The sequence below is a fragment of the Eurosta solidaginis genome, chromosome 1 (assembly GCF_040869045.1).
Source record: "Eurosta solidaginis isolate ZX-2024a chromosome 1, ASM4086904v1, whole genome shotgun sequence".
Lineage (NCBI taxonomy): Eukaryota > Metazoa > Arthropoda > Insecta > Diptera > Tephritidae > Eurosta > Eurosta solidaginis.
The window spans coordinates 193828672-193840887 of record NC_090319.1 but is presented as its reverse complement, the minus strand read 5'-3'; the positions used below and the strand labels follow the sequence as shown (position 1 = coordinate 193840887).

The 12216-nt window shown below is 36.6% G+C and overlaps 1 protein-coding gene across 8 annotated transcripts in view; it reads right to left on the bottom strand.

The window, feature by feature from the left end:
* The window catches only part of Nepl16 (Neprilysin-like 16), a 2088045-nt gene extending 2077284 nt beyond the window's left edge, over positions 1 to 10761 (bottom strand). For 4 of the 8 annotated variants that reach the window (XR_010948731.1, XR_010948732.1, XM_067760064.1 and 1 more), the window contains exons 1-2: positions 10541 to 10761; positions 10214 to 10438 (exon numbers count right to left, since the gene is read on the bottom strand). Coding sequence is in view for 6 of the 8 variants with exons in the window: in XM_067760064.1 (XP_067616165.1) it covers positions 10214 to 10357 (144 nt within the window). In the remaining 2 variants the exon portion in view is untranslated. The remainder of the gene's footprint in view (positions 1 to 10213; positions 10439 to 10540) is intronic. The other 4 variants (XM_067760067.1, XM_067760066.1, XM_067760065.1 and 1 more) reach the window with 4 other exon arrangements.
* Between the last annotated feature and the right edge of the window lie 1455 nt (positions 10762 to 12216).

Genomic DNA, 12216 nt, shown 5'->3' with positions numbered 1-12216 from the left:
CGTATTTTCAGCCGAAATAACTGAACTTTGCCTTAAACAGATAAATAAACTGCCTAATATGATCGAGAAGACCCATGATTTGGTATTTGTATTTCTGCTCGCAACGCAAAAGCGTTACACTTTTACCCTGTATAAAATGGCGGTGTGGCAATGCTACTCTGTGAAACTCTCAATTCGCTCTTAAGTTCCACATATACTCTGTTAACATGAGTGATTATGGTGAGTTGAAATGTTCTTTACATGCACTATAAATGTTGAACATTTTCTGGAGTAACTCTATTAAGGCTTTACCATTTACTTAAGCAACAATTTATTTCAGAAAAGAAAACGCTATTAATCAAACATTATCTACAGTAGCTTAGCCCAAACACGGTGTAGATATTGACAAAAATGTTTCTGACTTGTATACCACCATTTACGGTATTTTGGAAAAACAAGTACCTAACCGAAAATGTGTGTCTACCGAACCAGGCCAAAAATGAAAGAGCTGGGGTCTTTAAAAAACAAGAAATCGCGCTTCTTCAAATTATTCGAAAGATCGGGATCTCACTCCGACTACTTGCAGTACTCTATTTTGCATCATACATATTTTGAATTATACAAATAAGTACTGCAAGATAAAAAGGAAAATAACTTGCAATCCGAAAGCCTTCTATGATTTCGTGAACTCTAAAGGTGGGGTTAAAGGGTTTCCCTCTGCTTGAAAATACCAGGAAAATTTGTCTACCGACGATCAAAATATCGCTAATTTCTTTGCACAAGTCAAACTATTCCAATGAACTTAATTCTTTTTGAAATGAATATCCATTTCAACTAAACTCACTTAACACAATTAATATTCCAGCAATATCCCTCGATGAAGTTTTTTCATATTTAACGTCTTTGAAGGAATCTTAGAAGTACGGTTCTGATTTAATTCCCATTGTTTTCTTAAAAAAATGCCGTGAACACATTTATCAGCCTTTAACTGATTTATTCAATCTGTCCAAACAACGTGGAGTTTTTCCTTCTGCTTGGAAGGAATCTTTTCTCATACCCCTTCGCAAAAGTGGTAGTAGGTCATGTGTAGTAAACTATAGAGGAATTGAAAAGCTGTCGGTCATCCCAAATTTGTTTGGAGCTATCGTTACCAATCAGCTAACTTTTTGCATTTCTACTTTGATTTGAAAGGCAAATCTACCATTACAAATCTACTTGAATTCACAACTCATGTTTTTAATGGATTTAGAAAAAATCTTCACACCGATGTTATTTATACTGATTTCAATAAATCATTTGACAAAGTATCCCACTCCTTACTTATCTACAAGTTGCATCGGCTTGACTTCCAACCTGGTCTCACCCAGTTGATCCCGTCGTACCTCTGCGGTCGAACGCAAAAAGTTATTTTTAAAATACTCTTTCAAATGTCATCGATGTTCCCTCTGGCGTCCCACAGGGCAGTCATCTTGGTCCAATTCTGTTCTTGTTAGTTATTAGTGATATCTGTACCATTATAAAATATTAGCTTATACCCGTGGGTTTCACTCCACATTGTTATAAAAATATGGAAAATAAATAAAACACCTTTAAAACACTTGTTGTTTCACATTTATAAGCGATATATATATATATATTTATTATTTGTGTTAACATTTTCTGATGAATAGTTAAATAATGTAATTAGCTCCAAAACTAAATAATGTAATTATATGATTTTTTTAAATTTAATGAAACCAAATTCTGGACTGGTATCCGAGCATGCTCAAGCGACTTAAACTATGCTTTTTTCTTTCGTTTGTTTCATTAGCCATTGAGTGTGCTTGTAATTCTCAACTTGTTAGTGAAATATTCTAACGATATAGTTTTAGTTTTTAATTTAAAATTGAGGTTCTTCGAGTAGAAGATGGGGTGCCAATACCTCAGAGCCCAGTGCTCGCCTCCATATCACATTTTTTAAGGGTTCTTCAAATAGAAGATGAGGTGGCTCATTAGAGCGAAACCTCAGAGCCCCCAGTGCTCGCCCCCAATGAATAAATACAAGAGGTTCTTCAAATAGAAGATGAGGTGGCTCATTAGAGCGAAACCTCAGAGCCCCCAGTGCTCGCCCCCAATGAATAAATACAAGAGGTTCTTCAACTAGAAGATGAGGTGGCTCATTAGAGCGAAACCGCAGAGCCCCCAGTGCTCGCCCCCAATGAATAAATACAAGGGGTTTTTCAAAGCAAAACAAGGCGGTTCATCCCGCAGCCAATACCCTGGAGCCCCCAGTGCTCGCCCCAATGAATAAATACAAGGTGTAACAGGTACATAGTGACCTTTCTCTAAACAAATTTAAAAATAACAACCAAATATATTAAAATAAAGATATCATAAATAAGGTGTACCGATGCTTTGCATCGTCCCGTATTTTAAATACACCATAAACAAAGTAAAATAACATACAGTCCATTAAAATAGTAATTTATAAAATAAAAAAGATAATAAATTTAAAAAAATTCTTGCTTGCAGTCGGCTTTGAACCCGCAACCCCAAACGTGTGAGTCGGGTACGTCATCCACTGTGCCACGACTCATACGCCTACAAGCACATCAAATTACTCCCTTATAACTCACACTAAACTGCTCGCCCTCAACTGCCCCACGCTTAGCTAGAGCAGGAAAGGAAAATATCTAAGAAAATTCCAAAAAAAAAAAAAATATAAAGCAAATAATTGTCGTAGGTATTTTGTATGGAACAAACAAAGTGACGTTAGCTACTATGCTTATAACTGAAGAGCGCCACGACTGATGTCGATCATTTACACCAATTTTTCCTGATTATGACCAAAAGACTGACTCAGACAAAAGAAAATATCATAAATTAAGGAACGTACTAAAAGGAAAGTTCAAAGTTGTGGGAGTTCTCATTCTAGAATTTCAACGCACTGATTTCAATTTCTGTTGCCCATCAATGCCACGCGTGCAAATAATCTGCCATCCCTGCGGTATGCCATTCGAGTTTAGCGAATCCAAGATTCAATTCTCCTAGCTTTCATCATAACAATCAATAAATCATAGAAACAATCGTTCAGTGTGGACTGAATATGGGAAATAAATGTTTTTCACACGGTCAAGTATATTTCTCATGTTTTTGTCTCGGAAAACCATTCACTTTGATCGTTTTCCGACCTAAGAATCAATTCGATTATACAATTGGCAACAGATTGTCTGCTATTTGAGATGACTGTCGATTGTCATACTTTTCAAATTAACTAATTATTGTAGAGCTCTTTCGTATACAATATTTTTCGTTTTGCCCTGAATTGTGGTGTATATAAAAAGAGCTGATGGCTTACCTACACGTGAGGTTAAGTTGAACAGACCGGTCCATGATGACCTCACACTTCCTACATTTGCTATCACTGATCAAGTCTAATTTAAAAGCATGTGACGCCAGAAGACAGTGTCCAGTCAGAATACCCGCCATGAGTCTACATTCCTCTCTTTTTAATGATAGAAACAACTTTGTTAGTCTAAGGTTGTAAGACCTACACATAATCTTCGACACTTTACAGCCCCACGCTTGAACCCACGCATTTCCTGCTTGGTCGATCATGTGTACCTATTGTCTTCGCTTAATTTCGCCCAGTCTAATGGGGCCGTCTACGGAGCAAGCTTCAAGGGATGCGCCTTTTTTAGCTAGTTCATCCGCTTTTTAATTCCCATATATTCCCATATGCCCTGGGACCCAATATAGATGTATGCTTCTCCCTATCCCGATTCTCTCCAGGGACTGCTTACACTCTAACGCGCATTTAGATACTGTGCTATGCCAGATTATTGCCTTAATTGCTGCTTGACTGTCAATATAAAAGTTAACACGATTGCAGCTGGGGCTATTTTCTTCCAGGCTTTCTACTGCTTCGGCTACGGCTATTATTTTCGCTTGGAAAACGCTACAGTAATCCGGCAGCCTGTAGGATCTGTTTATTTCCGGATCAGCACAGTATACCGCAGACCCTACTCCCTCCACTACTTTGGAACCATCTGTGTACACATGTATCGCCTCGTCCGTCATTTGCGAACCCTTGCGCCAACCGTCCATCTCTATTTTGGCCTTAAGATCGCCCTCGAAGCGCAGATAGGGAATCAGGTAGTCTATTCGTCTTGTGATTGATGACGCTATACTACTATGGCCGTATGGTCGGCGCTCAAGGTGCCCCAGGCACCGAGCCTGGTTACAGTTGTTAACGCTATGTTCTTTGCTACCAGGTCTACAGGTGTAATGTGCAGAATGGCATATAGTGCAGCTGTCGGGGTTGTTTTGCAGGGCTCCCATAATGCTAAGCATTGATAGTCTGCATATCCCCTCTAATTTTTTGAGGTATGTTGTTTTTTGTGTGGCTTTTCACCAAACAAGAACTCCATAGAACTCCTACACGTGAACATGCTACATATAATTGAACGTGGGAGAAGCATGGATATTCCAAATCAATACCACACAATGCCAATGATTGCCCTTGTGCTTTGTGTATGGTCATGACAAACGCTAGACGTATTGGAAATTGCACCCGTTTAAACTCAGAAGGCAGATCTGATGGATTCATTTGAATCACGGGAATCAATACATGCTCCCCTTCAAACTTTCCTGTCAAAATCGTTGCTTGAATGAGGTTAGTCTAGTACTGCTAGTACCAAAAAAATTGCAAGAAAGCATTAAAAAGTTGTTAAAAACTACCAGAAAGATACCAAAAAAGTATAAAAGAACAGTAGTTAAGAATAGGAAAATAGCACCAAAAAAGATAAGTGAAAAGGTTTCAAAAAATATTTTAAAATGTTATCAAAAAGGTAGCGTAAAAGTATAAAAAAAGTAGTAAAGTCTTACCAAAGTAGTAAAACATTGGTAAAAAAGTTTCAAAATGGCTAAAAAAAACTTTAAATAAATAGTAAAATTGGATCAAAAAAGAATAAAAAAGATCGCAAAAGTTTGAAAATCAGTACTAAAAAAGTTCCAGAAAAGTAGTTACACAGGTAAAAAAAAGTACCAAAAAGCTAGTAAAAAAGTATTAAAAATAGTACTAAAGCTTTTCCAATAACGTATTAGAAAGTTAACCGTACTTAGTACGTTCAGAACTTAACATACTTCACTGTGTAAGCAGTTATTAAAAACATTTATGTGAAAAACTTAAAATAAAAAAAAAAACTTAGGAACCTGTAAATTACATATTCCCAGGTCTTTGTTTTACTTAAACTGAGAGCGGTGTGACTAAACTAAAAAATATTATTGAAAAATATTGTTGAATAAAATTCCCAAAAATTGTAAAGCATTGGGCCAATTACATTTTTGAGAGAGTTTTTCTTATTTTGAAATCGCAGGCGGCTATCTGCCAAATAGGTAGAACAGAAAATATTAAAAATAAACTTATAGAAAAAAATTTGCTCTTTGAAATACTTGAAGTATAATATTATATCAAATTTTAACAAAGCAGGCAAGACAGAAAACTTAAAACAAAATTCAAAGGAAAAATAATTTTCGAAATTTAAAATTTTCTACGCAGTCGATATTTACGATGATTGTAGAAAATTTTTTACCGCAAGTTAAGTTTAGGTTAGTTTTCTTACATCTTCACTTACATCATAACGCTATATACTTAACTTAACTCAGCGTAATACATTCATAACCTTTTATATGAGAAAAGCTCTTTAAGCAGTTATTCACATTTATTTCCGTAAAAACTTAAGGAAAAGTTTAATATTTGCAGGTTTTGTTTGACAAAAAAATTTTATTGAAAAATATTTCATTAAAAAACTATATTTTTAAGTTTTCCTAATTTGACAAATTTTATTAATTTGAAATATTTTATGTAATGTATATGTAACAAACTTTTTACGCTGAGTAAAGTTAGATGTTATTTTCTCATCTTTCCACTTAGCACATAGAGAAACTGTTTTAGTGTGAAAGTTTTGTCTTTGTCAAAGGAAAAGGTAATGCAAATAATTGGAAAGAAAGGTTTCCGATATCATGTGAAAAGTTTCATCTTAAATGTTTTATGTACACTGAAATTACCTTGAACGTTGACATATAGTTGTCTCTTATTATATTGGTAGCTCCAAACAAAGTCATTCGGAAACTTGAATTGTACATTTGTATATTGGCTAGAAAATATCTTGATTCCGCTGTTGAACCAGAAATTAGTGTTGCTAATGGTTCTGGTAGGCATTGCAAACGCACAAACACATGCATATATATGAGATACTCCCAAAAGTTGGCAATCATCGGTGGAAGTATCACTCACATATCACGCGCATATGGCTATGCGAGAAGCTATAATCGTGCATCTGTAGTTTATAGCTGATAAGTTTATAGCTGGTAGTAAATTCTAGAAGAAGAAACGCCTAGATGTATGCGAACGAGACAGCAGAGACTATAAAAGGAGCGAAAGCTGAGTAAACAGCAATCAGTTTGATTTAAGCACGCTAGCAGTTGCGAAGTGAAGTTTAATTGCGTAGTACTTTCAAAGTAGTATAATAAAGACCATTTTGTAATACAGAATATCGGAGTGTTTTATTCAACACTTTAGCGATACGAACGTAAGGAGAAGGTTGCAAATATGCGGAATTTCCCTAAACCCCGCGCACTACTGTTTTGAAACTTCAATACGATACTGATGATGAAAAGTCAATCCGTCAAGATCAAGCTCTGCGAAGTAGTTCTTCATTGGCCAAAGAACAGAGTGTGCGGGAACGGCCCAGGGCAATGAGTAGTAAGACGAGACACAGGTACGACGAGAACAAAAATTCGGAAGGTTTCTTGGAGGGAGATTTGGTACTGTTATGGAGCCCTCACCGGCGGAAAGTTGTTGCATCCAAATCTCGGTGCAGTTGGGAAGGCTCATACAAAGTTGTGGAGAGGATCAGTGATGCCATCTACCGCATAAAAACCATTGGGAAAGCACGAAATAGAAGGGTGGTTCATTTGGAGATGCTAGCAACGTTTAGATCAGGAAATTTGTCTGATCGGGACGATCAGACTTACGTGGAGGGCAGTGTAATGAATATTAGCAATACTAAGGGATAATATCATCTCTAAGCCGATACTAAGCAGTGACTTGTATGTACATAAACAAATCAATGATTATGTTTACACATATGCCCATACAAGCAGCGGAGAGAAACGCACAAACACATGCATATACCTTAGATATTCCCAAAAGTAGGCAATCATCGGTGGAATTATCACTCACGCGCATATGGCTATGCGAGAAGCTATAATCGTGCATCTGTAGTTTATAGCTGATAAGTTTATAGCTGGTAAACAAGTAGCAAATTCTAGAAGAAGAAACGCCCAGAAGTATGTGAACGAGACAGCATAGACTATAAAAGGAGCGAAAGCTGAGTAAACAGCAATCAGTTTGATTTAAGCACGCTATCAGTTGCGAAGTGAATTTTAATGGCGTAGTACTTTCAAAGTAGTCTAATAATGACCATTTTGTAATACAGAATATTGGAGTGTTTTATTCAACAGTTTAGCGATACGAACGTAAGCAGAAGGTTGCAAATAAGCGGAATTTCCCTAAATTCGTTACAATATGTATGTCTATTTTTATCATGTAGTCGACCATTTTACGTTTGTCTTCGACTTTAAATAAAAAAAAAATTATAAATGAATCCTTCTACTTCTTGGGAAATATTCCTTGCTTAGGACTGGCCGAGTCTCAGTGGGCCACCTGACGGCGGTGCCCTTACAACAACGTTCAAAAAGAAAAAAAGTGAATAAACTCACTAAAATATTTATAGGTTATGGATATGCCGACAAATTTATTGGACGATTTTTGAAACTTTGATGATCCCTGCGCCATTAAGAAACACTTTTCCCGCATGTTGAATTTTCATCAAATTCAGAAGTATGCTCTAAGTTTCAAGGCTCTGGCTGCCAGGGAAGTTATTTGAAATGGAATCTAAGATTCCCCAATTTTGTATTGCAATTCGCGGAAAAATGAAACGAATACAAAATTCAAAATATGAAACAGAAGAGGAGGAAAAAAAGAACAGTATAATAACATCACCATGGGTTGATGGTAGCGTGCTCCCGCCTACCACACCGAATGCCCTGGGTTCACACCCCGGGCAAAGCAACATCAAAATTTTAGAAATAAGGTTTTTCAATTAGAAGAAAATTTTTCTAAGCGGGGTCGTCCCTCGACAGTGTTTGGCAAGCAGTCCGAGTGTATTTCTGCCATGAAAAGCTCTCAGTGAAAACTCATCTGCCTCGCAGATACCGTTCGGAGTCGGCATAAAACAAGCAAGTCCCGTCCCGCCAATTTGTAGGAAAAATAAAAAAGGAGCACGACGCAAATTGGAAGAGAAGCTCGGCCTAAAATCTCTTCGGCCGTGGCGTGGTGATAGCGTGCTCCGCCTACCATACCGAAGATCCTGGGTTCAAGTCCCTGGCAAAGCAACATCGAAAATTTAGAAAAAATTCGTCCCTCGGCAGTGATTTGGCAAACACTCCGAGTGTATTTCAGTCATGAAAAGTTTCTCAGTGAAAATTCATACGGCTCGCAAATACTGTTCTGAGGCCGCATAGAACATGAAGACTCATTTGTGGGAAAAATAAAAAGGCGTATGGTGTAAATTGGAAGATTAGCTGGGCCTAAATCTCTTCGAAGGTAAGTAAGTAAATATTTATTTAAAAATAACCATACAAAGTCGATAATTATGTGGATGATAATAATACATATGGTTATCGCACGTTTGCGAAGACAAGGCAGGGTTACGAAAGGAAAGAATGGTAAAGGAAGAGAAAGGACAAAGGGATACGAGGGGAGAGGAAAGAAAAATTAGAAGTTAAAACTGAAACCGGATGATGAGTCATTAATTTGTAATCGAAGTGTTAAAGGTTTGTTGTCGATGAGTTATATATTTTTTATACATGTTATTAAAAAAGAATAGGCGAGTTAACGATGTGTTGTCAAAGTATTATAATCTTGCTACCTATAACTAGGGTTATCAATGAGTTTCTGAGTTTTATCGACGGGTTATCGCTCTGTTATCGAAAAGTTTTGAAAAATTTTTTTGATTGTTATTAAATTGGTATCGAAAAGTCATCGCTTGAATATCCAACGTTGTTGTTATTTATTGAAAATTTATCACAAAGTGATCGATTTGCTATCGGAAAATTATCAATTTGTTTTTAAATAGTTATAGATTTGATATCGAACCGACACGATTTTTTATCGTAGTGCGACCAATCTTTTATCGGTGTGTTTTCGATGTGTTATCAAAGGCTCAGCTTTACTATAAAATGAGTGACATATCTGTAAACCTACCGGCTATGACAGGCCGATAGAAAACCAATAAGGACCCGATGACTCGTAGGTAACAAGCCGATAAAATGATTCTAAGCCGATTACAAAACAATAGTTTGCGGTATCGGTTGTTACGGCTAAAAAGCCGACGAAGCTTCGGCAAGCTCGATTTAACTTAAAAATGGTACTTTTCTAGACGTACAAATGCTAACAAATTGAACTTAAGGAGTTCTCGGTACTCAGGTGATTGAGAGTTTTTAAAAAATTTAGAAAACTGACAAAACAGATAGCACAAAAAACCACGTCTACAATTGTATATTAATTACCAAACTTCCATAAGTCTAACAAATTCTATTTATTGTCATAGTAAATTCACGTATTAGAACGACCGCTTTTTTCAATATTTCGAAATTTTCGATATAAAAAAGTGGGCCCAGTTGTTGTTCCATTTCGCCCATATTCAATACCTATCTATCCTGGGTCGACATAAGCCAGCGTACCAAATTTCGTGAATATAACTCAATGTTTGCTCAAGTTGTCGTGTTAACGGGCGAACGGACGGGCTTAATCAAGGTATTTTTCGATGCTGACAACTTCGATATAATAAAGTAGATATATAACTATCTCGATTCCTTATGCCATTACGAACTACCGTTATACAAATAAAGATTTAATAACCTTGTGTACAAGTACACACTGGGTATTTAGGGTCCTTTTTTTTGACGAATTACCGTCCGTAAACGAAGGTGATTACAGTTTCGTGTAATGTAACTTCCCAGTTATATTAATACCGGTAAACGAAGAATTGAGGGCATTAAACAAAATGCTTTTTGTGTTTGATTTTCGGAACGGTTTGGAAGTTCCCTGAATAGTATCTGCAAATATATGCATGTGTACACACGTGATTTTCCATTGTTTGAATTTCGTTAAAGATTTCTTTCTTACCTTTTCACTTGGTGAACTACTTCCTTTATTTACTTCCGTAATTTCGCTGTCCTGAGTTTGTAATATATGATTGCTGTTGAATTGCCTGGGATTAGGTAGCAATGCAGTACGAAATACATTGTTATGATTTCCTTTACTGGCCATATGAAGTAGTATGTTTCCTATTGATTATACTCTATGTAGACGATAGTATATACGCATTGTCAGTGTTAGAAAAATCAATAACTGCGGACATGTATGTAGAGCCAGTGAGAGTTAAAAATGTGATGGTGTTTAATTTTACAATTTAGTTAGTAAAATAAACGTACCACATTATTGTATACTTACATGCCTCTACATGCACCATTTATATTAACATGCGTCGGTATTTAAGTATATACGTACATATTTTCAGGAAAGTATTAAAGTTAAAGAAATATTTGTATCCACCACAGCCAGTGTCGCCCTGTTATATTCAATATAACATATCTTTAGTTATTTTCAAAATTTTCTATATGCTTTCCGCCTGCACAAAATTTAAGAAAAAATTAGAGCCAACCATGAACCAAGTAACAGATCCCGCATTAAAGACAAAAACAAAAAAGTAAAACTTCTGCCGTGACGTCACGCTTTTGAAATACATGTGTAAAATGTAAAAAAGAGGACAGCAAAAAACAAATTTATTTGACTTAGATTTTTATTGATATTTTTTATATAAGGAAATTTAAATTATAAATATATATAGAAAAATTCGATAAAAAGTACAGAAAACATAAAATTGCAAAAGATTAATATCCTTTCCTCCACAGCAGGTGTCGTCAGTATGGGCGCCGTTAGTCGTCAGTATGATTCACACTGGTTTTGAATGTGTTTTAAAGGCGTTGTTTCCACATCACTATTGAAAATGTGGTTGACGTCATGAGGACATAACATTCAGGACATACATCGCGTATGTAGCGGTTGTTATGGATAAGAAAGAGCTGAACATAATATAGTATCCAGATCGAAGTTGTGCCAGAGTGACTCCCTGGCGATTCTGCATTCATCAACTGCAAGTTTCGGTTATTGGACTCTGAGAACTAGGATCGGCGGTAATTTATCGTCATAGGATTTAACAAGGGTTTTTCTTATGCTCTTTTGGTTCATAAGGTTGAATTCTTGTGTGACGGATTTCTTCGTAGTCCTTGCAGAAGTGACCTCTTACGTTCCTGGGAAGCGGGGCCTCTTCCATCAGTTGTCTGTAACGATGCCCAAGCTTCTGAGCTTACAACAGAATTTATTTGTTCCTAATTTCGTTTCTCTCCTTTGTGGAGACTATTCCCGCCTCTAGTGTGTTTCTTTTAAGCTCGGTGTCCATATCGGAAACGCGAAGCATACAAGCGGCTGGCCAATTGCTTCAAAGGTAGCTACAGCGTTTCTTTGTCTTTGCCCCATGTACTGCCATCGAGGGACTTGAGGACTTTGCTATGGCTCTGAACTTGAGATACAATTGCGGCTACATGCTCCCCAAAATATAGGACATTATCGGTCACACTCAAAAATGTCGGGTGTGGGACAGTCAAAAGCGTAATGCCAATCACGTGGATGTCTAATATTTCCGAAATTTGTGTGGTCCATTTCGTGAATATGTTCGCTAAGGAATTGGCTAGGGAGATACCTAGTTGTTAATTTTACAGCATAGCTCATTAATGGCTACGACCTGTTGCCATTATTGCGCAGTCATCGGCGTAGAAAGCAATGGTAACTTGTTTTTGTTTTTATCGGCCTATTGATAAATGATTCAAGGTTTGATTCGAACTTAAAGCGTACTGATGATGAAGGCTTAGCACCCTTCGAAATGGATCTATCTGCGCAGCTATGGCAGGTTGTCGGAAAATTTTCTACTTACTATTCCAAAAACAAAATACAATTTTTCAAAGTTTAGAAAAAAAAAAAAAAAATAACAATAATTATCATTAGAAAAAATTATTGTTCTGCCCTTGAGCTCCAATCGAACCTTGAACCAAGCCCGACCATCTTGGGAA